Here is an 18,019-nt window from a genome sequence, read left to right as displayed (position 1 = left end):
CACCCTTTAATTTAAAAAGAGTCTGGGGGGAAAAAAAGGCAATGTGAAACATTTGCTGACTTTCCACCTTAATGAAAGCAGAATTCCCTTGGGCTCCCATGAGACTTGTACCACCTGAAATGACTGTAGGCTCCAACCCTGGTTTGCTATATATTAGGTATTTATTTTAAATAAATAACATTCTTGTTGGACTAAGACAGTTTTCACAGTCACAGTGATCATACTGCATACAAAATGTATGTGTCCTAATGTACATATCCTAGCTGATTTGCCAACTTGAGAAGTCTTTCATAATACCTCATGTGTAAAATCAGTGAAATGGAGAAGATACCTAAGCACTTTTCAGAAAACAGAGAAGCTTGTGCCTAAAATATTTTCTTGAACTGGGGCTCCTGAGATTTAATCCTGGAAAATGTAGTGTATTTTCAACTCTGAGAGAGTTGATGGATTCACCACCCTTCTAGGTCAAGCACAGTCTTGCTCTATTGGAAACGCTCATTTCTCTTTTCGCTGAGTTTAAAATCAGTTTTTTATGGTTTAAGTACAAGTGAAATGTTGACATGAACATTTTAATAAGCAGATTTCCAGTGACATGTGCAAGTCTTCTTCCCATATGAAAGTCATTTTTCCAGGCTAATTCTTTCCTCTTCAGCCATATATGTAGAAAGGTAAAAAATGTTTGGATAAGCTAATTTAATGGCAGCTAACAGGGCTCTGGCTCTGATTTATCAAAACTGCTTACACAGTTTTCATAAATATATATGGTAAGTACATGGATAACAAATCTGTGAATCTTAGCTGATGCTAACTAAATGGAGAAAATGTAAATTGTTTAATTTTTAAAACTAAAGAATTCAAATACTGAGAAGGTTTTTACCAGTGAACTATATGCAATGCATTATACAGTGGGCTTAAATCTAGATTATTGATGCCCTTAATTTCTTAAGAAGCAAAATAAATTTTATTTCTTAAAATGAAATATCAAATGTTTGTGGATTTGTAAGTTAACTGGAAAATTACTTCACATGGGCGGCTGCAGTTTCTGAATAAATCAAGGTGTTCTGAAGTTAAAAATCATTAATTTGACATGAAAAAAGAATTTAACAGCTTGAAGAGTTTTTTATTTCTTGATAAAGCCCTAATAACTATTTCAGTGAATTCACACACTGGCAAGCATGGAGAGCGTGAAAACCACCAAGTAGACCCAGAGTAATAAAACATGGCCTTTGCCTTACAATATAAATGAAATGGTGATTGCTGTCACACCTTTAAGAAAGCCAGCCTTGCAGTCAGTTAGGCTTAAACTTCAATTAACATCTGTGAAACTTTTAGAAGCCCTAATGATAAATGGTTAAGTGAACCCCGAGAGTTGTCCTGTAGCCACTGTCAACCCAGACTGATAAGCAGCAAACCTGCAGCCCACCTTCTTTTTACTTAACTTTCATTGTGTTTTGTTGGCAGCATCACATTGATATAGTGAATCTCAGCAAACAGATGACTACTTCTGTTAATCTTCCCGTCCTTTCAAACAGTCACCAAATGGAGGTTAGGAGGAAAATTCCTTCCCAGTTCAGATCTGCAAGACTTTTTCCCCCCACCCTGGAACCTATGTGTGGTCTGCTTATTAGGACGATCTGGGAGTGTTAGCTTAGTATTATTTAATGCCCTGTTGTTGTAAGCGGCACACTGAAATTGTGACCTTTGAGTTTTTTAATGTCTTAAGTATTTGGAAGGTCTTGGGAAGTGTTCCACAGCCTGTGATACTGCATTGGACAATGATCCTGGATGTTCTGTGGACCTCTGTAGGTCATATTACTGTGGTATCAGTTGTGTATTGGGAAAGATGGAGACTAGATTCAATTACTAAAGGTTGCTGGGTCTGTTTGGTGCTGATTTGATCTGGTAATTTTGTAAAAGAGCCTGGCTTAATCTGTGTTCCTACTATCTACTTTCCATTAAACAGCACAATTTGGGCCTGGTACTTCCAACATGCTTATGTGATAGAGTTCAGTAGGAAAGGTTTCACTCGTGCAGGGTCAGAGTCTTGCTCTCTGGAAAATATTATGTATCTATAACATTCAGTATCACAGGGTATACATTTTTTTCACAAATACTTGTTTAAATCACTGTAACTCCATTAGGTCTAACAAAGCTACTTAAACAAGAATTGGGCCTTCTGTTTCTAGTGTAATTCCAAGTTTTTATCTTTCAGGATTTTCTATAAACACTCTTCAAGCAAAATTTAATTCCTGCATTCAAAGTGTATCTCAGTTTTATGCCTGTTTATACAAGCATTTCATACATCTGATTAACATGAGAATTCCCAGCTTTTCAAGTGGCACTCACTGTGCTATAATACTCAGCCTTGCACAGTATTTTTGGCATGTCAGTTTTCAACTTCATTAATGAATGTTGCTAGCTAATTGACTCTATTATTGTTGTGGAACCCTGTTTGGCATTCTTCTTCAGCATGCCAAATGTTCAAAGTGCCATCTGTAATTTATAGTTAATAAACAGCAAGACAACAGATGACAAATGTCTTTCTGGAAATATTTTTTCTGTTACAGTTTTTCCATTGGAGATATATAGATATATATATGTAACTTCCCAGTTCAACTCCATTTTGTCATTTATGATATCATTGAGGTTTAACGTAATGCTGGGGAACAATTGCCAAAGGTAGTCATCAAAGTAGCACCGATTCACAGACATATAAATCCAGACTCCCAGCAGGTTGCCCAGACTGAGGAAGCAGCAGAGATCAGATGCTGCCAAAAGGTGTCTGTTATCTCAGTTGACAGTAAAGTTACTCTGGGTCTACATGGGTCTACATACATATAAGATACAGCCCTTCATTTGGGGGGAAAAAATATATAAATAACCAAGCTGAAGAACAGGAGTGCCAAAAATGAGCTCTGCCAGCTACTGTCTTGCCTTCGTTCAGCTAGCTGAAAGCTGAACACGGATATTGTAATCACATTGAGGAAAAGGGCTGTGAATGAACAACACAGTAAGTGTTGTGGGAGGAAATGGGTTCCCTACTTATTCTTTAATTAGCTGAACACATGTGAAAAATATACAGCAGGGAATGAGCCTCACTGCATTTTCCATCTGCACGCTGAGAGGTGAGAGAAATTAAAATGGCAGCATAGAGCCAGTTCTGATAAGTTTTGCTGTACATTAGTGCTCACCTCAAGCTTTCCATTGTGGAATACGTAACAGGTTTATTAACGTCACTGATAAATACAATCTCACCAACTTAATGGTAAATATCCACAAAAATTATTATACTGCTTAAAACCATAAAGGAAGACTATCTTGGAAATAAGTAAAGTGCATTTATATAGCCCTGTAAAGACATTCAGCACTTCTGAAAATATTGAGTAACACAGATAAGCCTATTTTAATAATGTGAAACTTCTCACCTTGATGGCACATTGATATATCCGTACTATACAAAACTTTTCTAATGTTCATTAAATTGTCAAAAATATTTTTGCCAAAAGAGAATCTGTTACAATCACTTATCCTCAAAGACCCGTGGTATCTTCTGCCTTTATATCTTTTCTGTTTACTTTTTCTCTTCACATCATAAAACGTCTCTTCCTGAAATGACATATGCAAACAAATAAATGGACACGTAGTAGTTATATTCACTACTCTAGATATCCATAACAGACAGTCTTCCTTTACCTTTAGCACTGGAAATGCACCCTTTATTAGTATTGAATGAATTATCACCACATGTAGACCTGAATCCAGTGTGTATGTGTTGTCTTGTTTCTGCAGACTGTTATTGTAACCCTTTTGGTTCAGTCCATGATCGCTGTAATGACAGAGGATTTTGTGAGTGTAAGGAGGGAACATCAGGGCCTAAATGTGATAAATGTCTGCCGGGATATATCTGGCACAGCTTGGGCTGTCAACGTAAGTAACTCTGAGAGTCGCCCCTCTCATACAACTTTGCTGCCTCTGGGTCTGTGTGCTATCATGTGCAGCTACTGAAGAGCAGAAAATGAGCAAAATGCTCTATGAGCTGTAAGAATGCCATAATGCCTGAACCTGTTGGGAGACTCCCAGCTGAGGACACTGACTGTGCCACCCATTTATTTCAATGGACTTTCAGTGTCCTCTCTCTCTCTTTCTCTCACTAACACCTCGAGGAGCTCCCACTGAGCTGTGTAAACACATGTGTCTTGACAACTGTGAAATAAGTTTTGTATACTAAAACATCAGCATATTAACTTCAAAATCAAAATTCTTCCTAAAAGATAAAAGGTGATTTCTCTGCACGTTCACTTTTTTTCTGTCCTAAACTTCAGCTTTTGAGTAAGTTAACCTTTCATACCTTAAAACTGTCCCTGGACAATAACTGCAAAACACTGGCTCGTTACCTGTAATAATTAGTGAAAACTAGATGAAAGCTAAAGGTTGAAAAAAATGGAGGTATAATTAACATCCTTAAAAAGAAGAGCTGAAATTTTTCTTAAATGGTGCTTGGGCAGATGTTGTTTCAACGCTTAGTTTTATATTTAGCTTCTCTTCTGGTTTACAGGTCTTATAAACAAATGAGTGGAAATACCACTTCAATATATAGAGGATTAGACTTTTATTGGAAATTTTGTTTGTAGTAAATTCTTAACATTTTTTTTATAACTGTTTTGATCATCTACTTCCAGAAGCTCTGGAGAGTCCTCTTCCTGTTTCCTTCACGTTTTCTCATTGCCTCTCTCCATTTTTACACACACATATTAAAGGCATATTTCTACAAGAGCTTGCTTGTGATTCTTAAGACTGAGAAACACAGAAAATGTAATTACTGACACCACTTAGCCAAATATTATAAAATTGGTCAATAGCCATACAAATGCTGTAAATGCTCTAAAACAAATGCAAATCTTATGTCATAAATTAAAAAGAAACAAACAGTAAAGCTAGAGATTACCGCTGTCTCTCCAAGTGATGAGTGCCTCTGAAGTGGAAAAGCTGGACTTACGGCAACAAATATATCTGGAAAGAAAACCATAAATAAAGAGTTTCAGGAAAGATTGTGATAATTAACCAATTAGCATTAAAGAGAGTATATGCAGAAAAAGGACATTTGCGTGGGCAACACTATTCAGTGCTACCTCAGAAAATTTTACTTCCTCAGCTTCTGCCAGAAACCTCCTCTTTATGTTTGGCAGGTCATTTCAACCATACTTTTCACACATGGTTGTTAACTGTCTTCTCATTTTCCAGATGCTTGTACTTGAGTTTTGAGTCACAAAATTATTGGGCACTTAGAGATGCAGCAGAGAGCAGGTGAAGTAGTGTTTCAAATCTCAAAGTTCTCTATTATTAATTTTTTGCCAAATCAGATCCTGGGTATTTCCCAAACAAAGCACTCAAGTCTTTTCAGGTTTGGACATTATGACACAAATAATGTTGTTTTAATGAGGATTTTTTGAGCTCAACATATAATTAGCTTGATTTTAGCTGAATCAAGAGTATTTGTAAAAGCTTTGGACAGTTTCTGGAAATGCAAGCTAGTGCCTTTATATTTGCTGACAAAACTAATTGAGTTTCCCTCACTATGTTGTAATTTTCTGAACAAATCTGTCTGATTGTGTAACTGTTAGATATTCTCCAAGTTTTGACCAAATTATCTGATCAAATTCAGAAGAAAAACAACTAGATGCGGTTGTCAGTTTTATGGAACAGACATCAAATTGCCATGTTTTACCAAGCGCACGCTGATTTAAATCTCATTTCAAGTCTTATCATGGAGGAACAGAATTCCAATTAATTTAATTTTCTAATACTATTTTTCCACTGAAATCTAAAAAAATGACTGGGCAAGCAAGCAAGCAGATCTCAATATTCAAGAAAAATAAGAACTCATTCTGTTGCCTTAGCCAAGCTCAAAAGTATTATTTCTCTAGACACGTAACATGTGGGTTTGATCTGTTTTTCCCTGAGCCTGTGCTGTATAGAAATATATATATGCAAAGACCGATACACACACACGCTTAACAGACAGACGTGTTTGTCTGTTTTTTGTTATACATACCCTATTGGCATTATTAAGAAAATCTATTATTATGGAGCTTTGTTGATAAAAACCATTGACCTAGGGCAACCAGAAGCTTGACTTGTAGATAAATAAGTTAAATCTATACTATAGCTAGTTTAATTACTTGTATGATTCTGTAAGTAAATGGAGTGTTATAATTTTATATATTAGGGAAAAAAAACAACACAGAAGTCCTGTTGTGTTTTCTAAGGCTCGCAATATATCATTTGATAAATTACAGTTTGGAGTCTACTTTGTACCACACATGGGTAGAAGACACAGAAGCTATTATCCCCAGAACTATTCATTTAGGTACCTCACTCTTACTGATCTAATCTAAAACCTCTTGAGCATCTAGGCAGAGCTCTCATCACTTGGCGTCTCTGCGCACACAGAGGTTAGATGCAATTTTAGACTTTGCCTCCCAGATAAAAAGCACTGTGATAACAGCTGTTATCTTCTTGCATTCAGTGTTTGTGCTGCATAGGTGTAGTGGTCAGCAGGGTCTGGTTGGTACAGGAAGTTTTGCTGCCCTCAGAAACAGAGGCACAATAGATGCAACTGTGCCTTGTGCTACTTCTCAGCCCTCCCCCAGAACCGTGGATGCTGCAGGCGCTGTGTGTGCGGGGAAGTGCTGGGGGCCTCCCTGCCAGGCACCCACAATGGTTTTCTCACCAGCATGCATACATAGACCAAAGCACAGGGAATGAATTAAGAACAGAACAGTCTGGTCCTGAAACCCTTTTAGAATTCCTGGAACATGAGAAAATACACAGCTATATTTGATTTTTCTGTTTTATAGAAATTAAACTATTTCCTTTAAAAATGAACATAAGAACATAATTAAAAGCTTTGAGCCTGGCAAGAAATTTAACCAGCAACTACAGTCGTTTTGGATCAGTCTTAAACTGAACATAGTGCTTTGTGATAAAAAGAATCTGTATCAAAAGGTAGAAACATTTACACACAGAACCACCACCGGAGCTTTTAAAAAATGGATGAAGCCAAAATATTAAGCAGGAGCATTCACTTGATTTTCTACATGTACTGCTTACAGTCTTGCATCTTTTGTATTTATTGGCTATGACATTTCTGGTGACTAAATTCTGTTGCATATATACAGGAGCATTTTAAAGTAACACCTTTTAATTTCACTCACAGAAGAACTGATTCCAAAACCAGCTGCGTATTTATCCAATCAGGCAAAGAAAAAGTGACTCTTTTGCCAATATCAGTTTACCAGCATAGCTCAGATTTTCATTAGTCATGATCACCTCACAGGGGAAAGGTGAGGGAAGGTTCAATGATTAATATTATTCACTATCTCTCTTCATACAGTCAAAGACTAAATAAAGACATGGAACCCACAGCACTACAAAGGCCTAGAGTGAGTAAAAGAGTTACCAATGGTAGTGTGCACCCGATTGTGAACCTCTGTTTTAAATCATCTTCCTTCAATGGTGCAAATTTTAAACAATTAGCAAATGAGTTTTCAGCCACATGCCTTACATCAAGCTCTGAACAATTTATCTTTTTACCCTTTTTCATTGATTTTAAATAGAAGTGGGCAAAGGATTACACTCTTATCTTCAATGCTAAAACTGCACTCAGTGCTTGTATCTGTCTTCCAGACTAAACTGGTGTTAGTCTGCAGCCTGTTAGATAATTCATGTTCTGTCACAGTGTGCCTTCAACTTATTACATGATTATTTAAATATGAGCTTTTTTGGGGTGGATTTTATCATGTGTTACAAATGTTATAAGCTGAGGCATTTGATCAATATCGTCATGCAGATTGAATTGCCAAAGAAAATCAAACTTGAAATTGTAAACCTGGAACTTAAATTAACACTTGCTTTTGGAAGATTGTGTTTACCAATCAGCAAGAAAAGAAGAAAAGAGATATACCACCTATTTGTTAAAAAAACAACATTAAAAAAAAATACATCATGCACTTCTTTCTAAACAGGTTAAATATATAAATGCAATTGTCTCCTCATTGAAGGTTAGTGATCTTTTATACATGTGTGTACCCAGATGAATCTGGTGAGTCCTCCAATACCTACACATTGAATTTGTGCCTGGGAAAAAATACAAAAAAAAAAAAAAGAAATAGAAATTCAGAACCAGGATGCCCTCCTTTCCAGTTCATCATTGCAACCACCTGTGTGGGGATCCATCTATATATTTCTATATCTTTTTACATCTTTTTAAGCAGTAGCAGTTTTAATGCTTTTAGCTGGTCAGGATACAGGGGGATTGCCCCCTTGCACAGGTGCTGTATACACTTTCAGTTCTGGTGTGTTTTGGTGCCAGGTCTGGTACCAGTAAGCACACTGCCGTGCTTGGAGCTGGAGGGAAGTAAAACAGAGAAAGAATTCATTGAAAAGGATAAAGTTCTGTTGGGGCTGAACATTGCTGTCCCCAAGGAACAACCTGCCCATGGTCTTTATACATGAAACACTGATTTCACAATACCTATCTTACATGATTGTTATGCAGACTAAAGAAATTGTGTGTGTGCTGGGGTTTGGATGCAAGAGTAACAGACTCTCTTTCAAATGGCTCCAAATTCAAATCCAGAATAATACTCCTTAAATCGATCCAGAATCCCACTGCTGCAACTCAAGGCAAAATATGGTTTACAGATGTAAGACAAGCAAGGCAAGACTACAAACAAAATTACAGCATTATCAGTCCTGATCCTCAGATGATGCAGAGCAGTGATTCCACTTGCCTCAGGGGAAGCGTGCTGATGACTTACAGGTGTAATGCCATCCTGATATCCTGGGTCTTTTAAACCTGAGAAAAGACAATGTGAATGTGTTTATTAATGCATTCTTTCTAAAATACACAACCCACAGAATAACCATACAGATACTGGGATACATAGAAAATTGTGCACCAAAGTATGATTTTCATGGAATGATATTATTTTTTAAAGAGATACTGGATTTGAAGGAGAAAAAGAAGGTTGATATCTCCTTTGGGAGAGGATAGTTTTTATTCAGAGTAAACGTCAGAACACAAACACTGTATATTAACAGAAATTATTAAGTGAGACACCTTTCCTCTATGAAGAGCACAGAGGAGAAGATGAAAACATAGGATGCTCTCTCTAGGTAGTTATCATACAGATCTACATAATTACTGTAGCATGGCTAGATTGGGGATCATGTCTCAATCTGCTTTTAGCACCAGTGCCTACAAAGTGTGTGAGATATTGTGGAAATGGAAGAAACTGCAGAAGCAATAGATTAGAGGGGCATTGGTGAGAGCTCAAGGACATTATCTCAGCGCCTCTGTGCTGGGAGGCCTCTCTGAACAGGATGGGGATTGTGAATTAGGTAATACCTGTGTGCAGAGAAGCCAAAGGAAATAACAGGTCATAAGCAGAGAGTAAGGCTCAGAAAAGGGGGCTAGTTAGCACAGTTACCGTGTTATTGAGAGGCACCAGCCTCTTAACAGACTGCAACTCTTCAGGAGATTTACTCTGATAACCTGGTGATCAGACTTGCTTTCTCCAAAGTGAAAAGAAATGGTTCAGTAGCAACATTTATACACCTGACCTTTAATGAACAATTTTTCCCCTGCAAGGTGAGGGATTGGATTGGAGCAAAGAGGGTGTTCTCCTCTTGATCTTGCCCAGGTGTCAGCTTCAAAGCTGCTATTTCATGGCTGTCTAAACTACTCTAATTGCAAGTGCTGCAATCCCTCTTCTCCCAATTCCCTACTATTTAGTCCCACACCCCCAGCAATCTCTCAGGCACTTGTTTGACCTTTCATTGAACGATTTCAGATCTAACTCAGCAGGACACTAACCAAAAAAAGAATAGTTTTCTGCTGTGTTCGTTCTGTGATATAAATCAGCAACGGGTTGAACAAGCAGGGGCACCCTGGGAGAGCATAACCCACTCAGCTGGGGAGCATCGCAGCCCTGGCAATCAGGGTGGGCTGCCATGCAACTGTAGCACATCTGGGGGATAAGTATTCTCCTCTTTCGTCAGGAGTTCATTGACATTATAGCCTAGGAAGTTGCTGGTATTTTTACCTGACAAAGCCACATAATTTCAGATGGATGAGCAGGTGGATAATTAAGGAAACTTCCTAAAAATATTTGCCTTAAAAGTGTTCTGTACTAACCTGTAGAAAAACCAACAACTCTCTAAGATTCTCTTGTACTGAAGCAAAATCATAACTTTACAGACAACAAAACTAGGATTCTGCATGCAGAGCCAAAACGGACAGCAGTGATGGATGTGAGCAGAGTGCATTTCAAAACAACCCAATTTTAAAAGAGTGAATACAATTCTAGGGTCTTTGGTATTTTTGGTGCTATATCATGGGAGAGTTCTGAACAACTAAATATTAGGAAATTCATGAAAACTTAAGCAAGTAACATTATTTGTTTTCTTTAGTCAGATGATTTAAAAATGGTTAATATTTGATAGCACAATGATAAATATTTTAATAGAGTATATTGCAGTCAGTTAGGAATAGATCAAAAAGATACAAAGTAAGCTCCACTAGATAAACTTTTATTAGGTACATGAAATAGAACATAAAGCTTGATAGCAATTACCATTTAATCTATTCACATTTGGAAACGTATTGAAGGGGAAACTTATAACTCAGTTGTTATGAATTATTAAATGTTCATTTGAACAGTGATGAGCAGGACTGCTTTTCCTCTGAAAAATCTGTCATGCTTTTCTTTTAAGCCTGCTCAGTGGCCATAACTTCTATGTAATTTGCCTGCTCACTGCGTTTTTATGAGGACAGAATAAAGAGATCAGTAGCACCACAGACACACCCAGATGAGATGTTTTTATGAAGGGGCCTTAAAAGGACCATTAAGGAGTAAGTAAAATAATCTCCATCCTACTTAACTGCAGATAAAAACTACTGACCTGAGGCAAATAAAGATAGTCCACGCTTCCTATCTTGGCACTGATGCAACCGATGGCATTGCTGACACCAGCACATGCTGATTATTAAGGCTTCAGTATTTATTGTTTTCCTTTACACATGTGCAAATACAACTCTCCCAAGAGATCTTGTGATTCACAATGACAGCAATATTTACCCTTTGTAAATGTATTTTCTTATAAAGTTCTTTCACTCTGCTGTTAACAATGTAATTTTTATAACAATCCTTTTAAATAGTTGTCTTTTTTTTTGATGCTCATTTTGCACCTCTAATACAACGAGCTCACCAAATCATCTGCAAGCATTCTACCCCTTTAGCTCCTTTAATTTCTTTCTAATAAGTGTCTACATGATCATCTTCTCTTCCCCTAGATCCATATCCCTGAGACACGGACTAACCCTTCCAGTAACTACAAATTTATCTTCAAGCTAAGCATGCAAGTACAGATTTTGACAAGGAACATGGTATGACAAAATCAGGAACAAAAGCTTGATCTTAAAAATGTCAGTCCAGCTTTTTGTCAGATCTTTGACTACTACTCTTTATGGCACAAATTTTAGTCAAGCTGTTCATATGAATAACAATTATGAAAGCGAATACTTTCGTATTGTGTGATTCTGTAATATTTCAGTCAGTATAAATTTAGAGGGAACTGATAGCCCATACAAAAGTACCATGATGTTCTGTAAAATATTGACAGCATTGTTCTTTCAATTTCTTTCAACCCTGCACGATTTTGAGATATAGTTTTGTTGATTACAAACTGTTGTTCTCTCATGTTGGACTACAGTCAATGGCAAAAGCATTAAAAGAGACTTTTGATGAAAGCCAAGTCAAGCCCATTATAATTAACTTATATTATAATTATTCTTCTAAACCCATTATAATTATTCTTCTAAAGAGAATAATTAAATTGTTAATAAAACTTTTAGCTATAGTCACTAGGTGAGAAAGGTGTGACTACTTCAAGTTTAAAGATTTCTACAGAGAAGGGGAAAGAGTTTGATCGTAATTCAGTTGTTGATAATTAATTTCTATAGAAGACTACCTATAACTGAAATCAACTTGAAATAATTATAGTAAAGGGAATGTGTTCATAAACATCACTGATTTCAATACAAGGCTGGGGTCCACAATGATTAAAGCATTATACCCAAAACTATTTTGTATTTTTATAACTAGATCTTGGACAGATACTTCCTTATTTGCTCTTTTTTTTCTTTCCAATGACTAGCTGTCTTTTTGTTAAGATGGACATGGAAAACTATGTAATAACAATTGTACTGATGCCTCTGGATGAATCTAGAGACAATATTTTGATTTGTACTTGTCTGTAGATCAATTTACCCACTTCATTCCCTTTCTAGAGACTGAATGGAGTAGCTTTCCAAATCTTTCACACTTTTCAGACTTCTATGAAACCCTGCATATTTTCCAGATGTACAAAATATCTGTGTGGATAAAGCAAAATATTGCTCCAGCTCATGGAACCAGTGGCCAAACATCTCTGAACAGCTGAACACACCTTTATCTTTCCATGACACCTGTACGCTAGCCTCTGTTCTTACTCTATTTTCTGCTTAAATTTGAAGTCTTTTCCAATGGACCCAAGAATCTATTCTTGCCCTTCAAAACTTCTACATTTTAAGGAACTCAGACATAATTTCTTTGGAGGAGGAATTCTTCCTGGAATAGATATTTAACTAAGCCTTAAGAAATAGCACCAAGCAGCTATAGATCAGGAGTCCACAGGGGCTAAAATAAAGAGCTACCAGGTTTGTTACCCATGTACACTAGCCAGTCCCCATATATGCTGACAAGTGCAGGAGGAACAAACAACTCCAGTGTCCTCAGTATAGAAATAGCAATCCATAGGAGACGGTTCAACAGGATGTTCTGCTAATGAGATGCTGCACCACTGAGCTCTGAATGTTACACATACTTTAAATGGGAATTGAAGTTCCTTTTTAAGCCAAAAGATCCTTGAAACAGGACTCTTACTTTGAAGAGTTTAGAATTACATTTCCAAGGAGAGTAAAGAGAGTTTCACCACATGTAGCTGTTTCTTTAAAGAGCTAAAGCTGCATTTTGATCATGAGGCAATAAGCACTGAGTAGCATCCAAGGAGAAGAAGATTCTCCTTGATTCTCACAAGATTCAAAAACCTGGCTTACTTCCTACTGATTTCAAGAACAGGAGAATCCCACAATGAGCTTTAAACTGAGGCCATTAGGGCAAGGAAATTAATATTGAGGGCAAACATAGCATCCTTAAATCAGCTCTGTTATGTTGATGCTATGCAGCAAAGCACAGCTCTCTGCAAGGAGGCTTCAGTTCTCAGAAAGAGCGTCCTATTCCACATATCTTTACAGACAGGTTATAGTAGTATTGCAACACAAATGTCTCAAAAATTGAGCCAGATATTTTGAAATGCCTCAAATTACGTATGCACGTGTGCCATTCAGTACATAGCTGGGGAGAAACATGAGTCTGCATGTACACTGCATAACTTCTGCAAAGGTTTGAAAATTTGGGTCAAGATTTACACCACCCATCAAAGTAAAGCATATACTGCAATAATTTTTCTGCAATGACCTGAGAGCTTTGCTAGTTCATGCAAAACTGTTACTGATTTAAAACACAACTGAAAAGATGCTTAGAGAAGTGTACTCCAGTTATATCTTCTCCTTTATTCAGTGGCAACATGACAACTTAGCAATGATGCTGCAGCCCACACTGCACTGCACCATCAGAAGACCTTGACTGTTTTGCAAATACAAAACATGGAGCCAGCTAAGATGTGTTGAGCACCTCCCTCACCTCCTCCCACCCACCCTGGCTTTAGCCCAAATCCCTCTGTTCCAGTTCCAACCACTTCCCTTTAGCACTCCTCCTTCTGTTTTAGCTAAACAGCTACTCATTCTGTAGCTTTCTTGCAGTCCTCAGAAAACCAGCATCCCACTCAGATCTGCCATGTTACCACTTCAGAAATGCCATCTCACAAAGGCAGCATAAAATCTTTGCCTTTCACCCTCCTCTCACTCTCACTTCACTGGACATGTGTTTCAAACCTGAGCAGGAACCATGCTGGAGTCACTGCTGCCCAAAACAGCAAATCTATCAGAGTTTGGCCTTATGTGCTGGCTGGCATTTACAGCCAGAATTAGAGCCTTTTCTTGTTCTCCATTATCACGTGCAGCCATCAGCTGGCACTACACAGGCAAACACCTCCTCCTGCCATAGGAGGCAGTGGAGAGGAATACAAACAGTTCTCAAGGAGTTGGGATCTGCTAAGTCAGACTTCAATTGCCATCACTGCCAAGGCTGCTGAAAGAGAAGGACAAGCATGTGAGGTAGGGGGTTGCCCAGGGCAGAGGACAGCACTGGGCTCGGTGAGATAAACTTGTCAGGAAATACAGCTTGATCATCCCAATTCTATTTAGCAGAAATTTGTTTCCTTTTTCTCTGAGAGTTCTACAAAGAAATATATCAGACGTTATGTTTTAAAGGAATATACAGCATTCTAAAAGTACGTTTTCATAAAAATTGAGTATTTCCTGTGTGACCCTCCCCTCCCTAAACCAGAGGTGAGCATATGAGTTTGTAACGTTGCTATATGCACGGCTGCTCAGGAACATGAGAAAATGGCCAAGGTCTTGGCTTCTCAGTCTTAAGTACAGGTAGAAGACTTTTTGAGTAATACAATTAGTTCTATCCATCATTAAATTTAAGGATATTGATACGATATATCTTTAGAAATATATAGCATACTGATTAGAGTAATTTATGTTAGAGTAATTTATTTGGTCTAGATTAATGGAGATATATTTGATATTTTTCAACTCTGGCATGACTTGACAAACTAAACATTGGAGAAAATAATTTTAACTAAAATAAAGAAAGTACTTTGAAGTGAAATCACATTTGTCAGTTATCTATTCCTCAAGGATCCCAGGTTATTTCAGTCTTCATTAATAATTAAATTTTAACAACTTTGTGCATTACAATTGATAAACAGAAATTTAAGTACGTTAATCAGCATGTCAAAAGTAATGCAAGAACCATATAAAGCTCAGAGGGAAACAGCTCTTACTCACCAGAGTCTTTCAACTCTGGACTTTTTAATATCCTGAATTATCTTAACACTGTCATAGCAAGCACTATCAACATCCATGGTTAGAAACATTATCTTTGGCTCACTTGCATGTAAGAAAGAACTTTTCAGACATTAACCCTAACAAACACATGCCATGCACTCTTTTTCTAAGTCTAAGCCAGGTCTATTGTTATTCAGATGTTTTTCTACATTGTGGCAAAACTTTAAGGTTGATTAAATTAGTCTGTTACTATTCCAATAACTTAGTAGTAGTAGCTTGCAAATTAATATTGTGAAAAATACGTAGGTTGCATTAATGCATTCTTCATCTGTACTGGTCAGTGTGTAATAATGAGTTATGAATTCTACCTGCGTACTTACCAAAGTGTCACTTTTGAAAAGACAAATAAATAATCAGAGCCTTTTAAATCTTGTTAAGAGGCAATATAATTAGACAAAGAAAGACAGTTATTTTGTGTTTTGGTGTGAGCATCTTTTGGGCATTTTTGTTGAATTGTGTGATATTATAAATCATTTTAAAAGTGTTTTCAGGTACAACACAGGCTAAGACTGTCACATTGGTTACACCTGGGTGGCACATTGCAGGAAAACTGGTGTGCCTGAAGAAGATTGCGTTGCAAAGTGAGCATCTATTATCTGGGTTTTCCCATCTAATGGCTGCTCTGTCATGAAGATAAATGCTCAGTGATACCTGAAGCAAGTCTGTCCGTAGCAATAAATATTGTTGATGAAAACTAGCATGAAGCAGTTAATAGCTTTAATTATTTGATACATTAATTTATTAGTTCTTAATTTTGCTGAGTACTACATGTCAGCTGTTTTCTGATGATAAGAGTGGACAAGTAAAGCATAGCGCCAATTAAAATCCCACTCCCAGAAGAGCATCCATTATATCTCAGACAGGAATTGTGATGTAAGAATCTGCCTGTTATTATCTATTTTTCATTAAAGTAAAAAAAAAATGACACTAACAGGTAATATTTTTAAAGGGCAGATAAAGCAGACGGGATAAAAAACATTTGCAAATCTTTACCATGTTCCTTTTGTATGAATATAAAGCTGCTGAAGTTCTCATTGGTAAGATTAGAAGGAGGTACAATACATGGCATTGGTATTTCTAATTGTCAGAATATTCCACAGATTATTTCACATCTTGTGGAATCACATATGACACTTAAGACAATATTGCATAGTCCTTTTTTAAATTTCATAGTTTATAAACCTTTTTATAGCTAATGTCAGCAAACTCCCTTGGAAACAGTAATAACTCTGCTATTGCATTTATCTAATCAACAGTGCAATCTAGTATATAGAGCAGGAATTCACAGGACCTGCATCATTCCGTCCTTTTGTTAGCACAGGCAACTCTTGACTTTCCTTGGCATCAGTTTCTCTATTGTTCACTGGCAATAACAACTCTTACTCTGAAGAGCATTGAGAGACCTACAGGGCAGAGTTTTTATCCCTGTTCTAGAGCTAACTCAACAAAAGCACTCTGAATCATTTCACCCACATTCAAAATAATAAATCAGTGTAGATTCGGAAAGATGATCTCCTGATTTGCAGCATTGTTACTTTAACAAAAAAAGCCCCATCCCTCATTTCATACATTTTGTAAGAACTATGTAAGTGTTTTACCTTTGCCTTTACATTGTAACTAATGTTCACATAAATTCTGCACGTTCATCTCCTCGGAAGTTTTACACCATTAACTTTGCTCATTGGTGTTTTGGTTTTCTATAGAAGAACATTATCCCAATATCTTAAACTTTTCTTTTGAAAAATGCACACAGAGGGAATACATAATGACATGTCAATGTAAACTTGGCTTTATGTTTCCTTGTGGTCACCGTAAGATAGCTAGTTAATTCACACTTCCATATGCGTGGCTCCCTTTTTTTAGTTACATACCTGTCCTATTTTAATATCTTTGCTATTTATCACAGTGCAATTAAAGAGTGCTAATGTTTCCACTACAAATGCTGGTTTATGTAGTTTAGAAGTTGATCATAACATGCATTTCCAGTAGATTTTTTTTTTAACTAATTGTTCAATATGTCCCGTGCAATTGGTCTTAGGGCAAAGTAGTGAGAAGAAAGTTTGAAACATTCATATTTTAGATCACACATAACTGTAAAATAGTGCTGATTATTAATAGAAGCTATCAACACGTTCCGTCACTCTCTTTTTCCACTTGCCTAAAAATTTTAGGAAAATAGTTATTAGAATAATTCTAATCCCCTAAATCATTACTAAATATTTTCTGTTGTGATTATCTTGCCTGGTTTTGCTGACGAATAAAGTAGTAAGTGTGTGGGACTAGTTCATGGATTCTGAAAGTCTTCAATGTAGTGTTCATTGGAAGAATAGCATGAAGAGAAACTTTTTTCTCTGTAAACAAAGAGAAGCTATTTGCATTCTTTTGTGTCCATAACATTATTACAAGTCAAACACCCTAGCAGTCAAGGATTCTTTCAACATTTTATGTCATTCATAATCATGTATTTGAATTGCTGACCTTTGCATGATCCTGCTTTGGTTTGCTTTCCAGGCTTTCTCCTGTCTTTTTGTGCTCTGTAAAAGCAATACTTGTTGCAGGTCTGTTTAATAGTTCTTGAGAAGTTTGAAGTAGTCACTGTTGTCATGCATGAAGCAGAAAGTGCTGTTGTTCAGGCAAGGCCATCCTGGTAGCTTTTTGGATAGGACTGGACTGCCTGGCCGTAGGTGTCTAGTGCCACTGCTAAGGAGCAATGGCAGATGGAGGTTCCATGAAGTGTCATGAAGCCAGGAGCAGGAGAGGAGTGTGGGGGGAAGAGGAATAGGGGACAGCAGGACAGGGAGTTTCCCCAGTACACAGTCCCTCCTGCAGCACCCAAAGCAGGGGAGCAGAGCAGCTCTGGTGGCAGTCACAGGGTCA

The 18,019-nt window shown here is 37.1% G+C and overlaps 1 protein-coding gene and 1 long non-coding RNA gene across 8 annotated transcripts in view; one reads left to right on the top strand and one right to left on the bottom strand.

Annotated features, from left to right (window-relative positions):
* The window catches only part of LOC113961486, a 40,223-nt gene extending 36,453 nt beyond the window's left edge, over window positions 1-3,770 (bottom strand). The window contains exon 1 of the long non-coding RNA XR_003532319.1: window positions 3,694-3,770. This is a non-coding gene — a long non-coding RNA (uncharacterized LOC113961486). The remainder of the gene's footprint in view (window positions 1-3,693) is intronic.
* Window positions 1-18,019, top strand: part of NTNG1 (netrin G1) — a 149,526-nt gene that overhangs the window by 121,862 nt on the left and 9,645 nt on the right. For 3 of the 7 annotated variants that reach the window (XM_027671839.1, XM_027671833.1, XM_027671834.1), the window contains one exon: window positions 3,790-3,927. The exons of the other annotated variants lie outside the window; for them this stretch is intronic. In XM_027671839.1, coding sequence (XP_027527640.1) covers window positions 3,790-3,927 — 138 coding nt within the window. The remainder of the gene's footprint in view (window positions 1-3,789; window positions 3,928-18,019) is intronic. 7 annotated transcript variants of the gene reach the window in all.

The sequence above is a fragment of the Neopelma chrysocephalum genome, unplaced genomic scaffold (assembly GCF_003984885.1).
Source record: "Neopelma chrysocephalum unplaced genomic scaffold, ASM398488v2 Primary Assembly neopelma1_97222, whole genome shotgun sequence".
NCBI lineage: Eukaryota > Metazoa > Chordata > Aves > Passeriformes > Pipridae > Neopelma > Neopelma chrysocephalum.
Note: the sequence above shows the minus strand (reverse complement) of the source record. Positions and strands in the feature narration are given on the sequence as shown.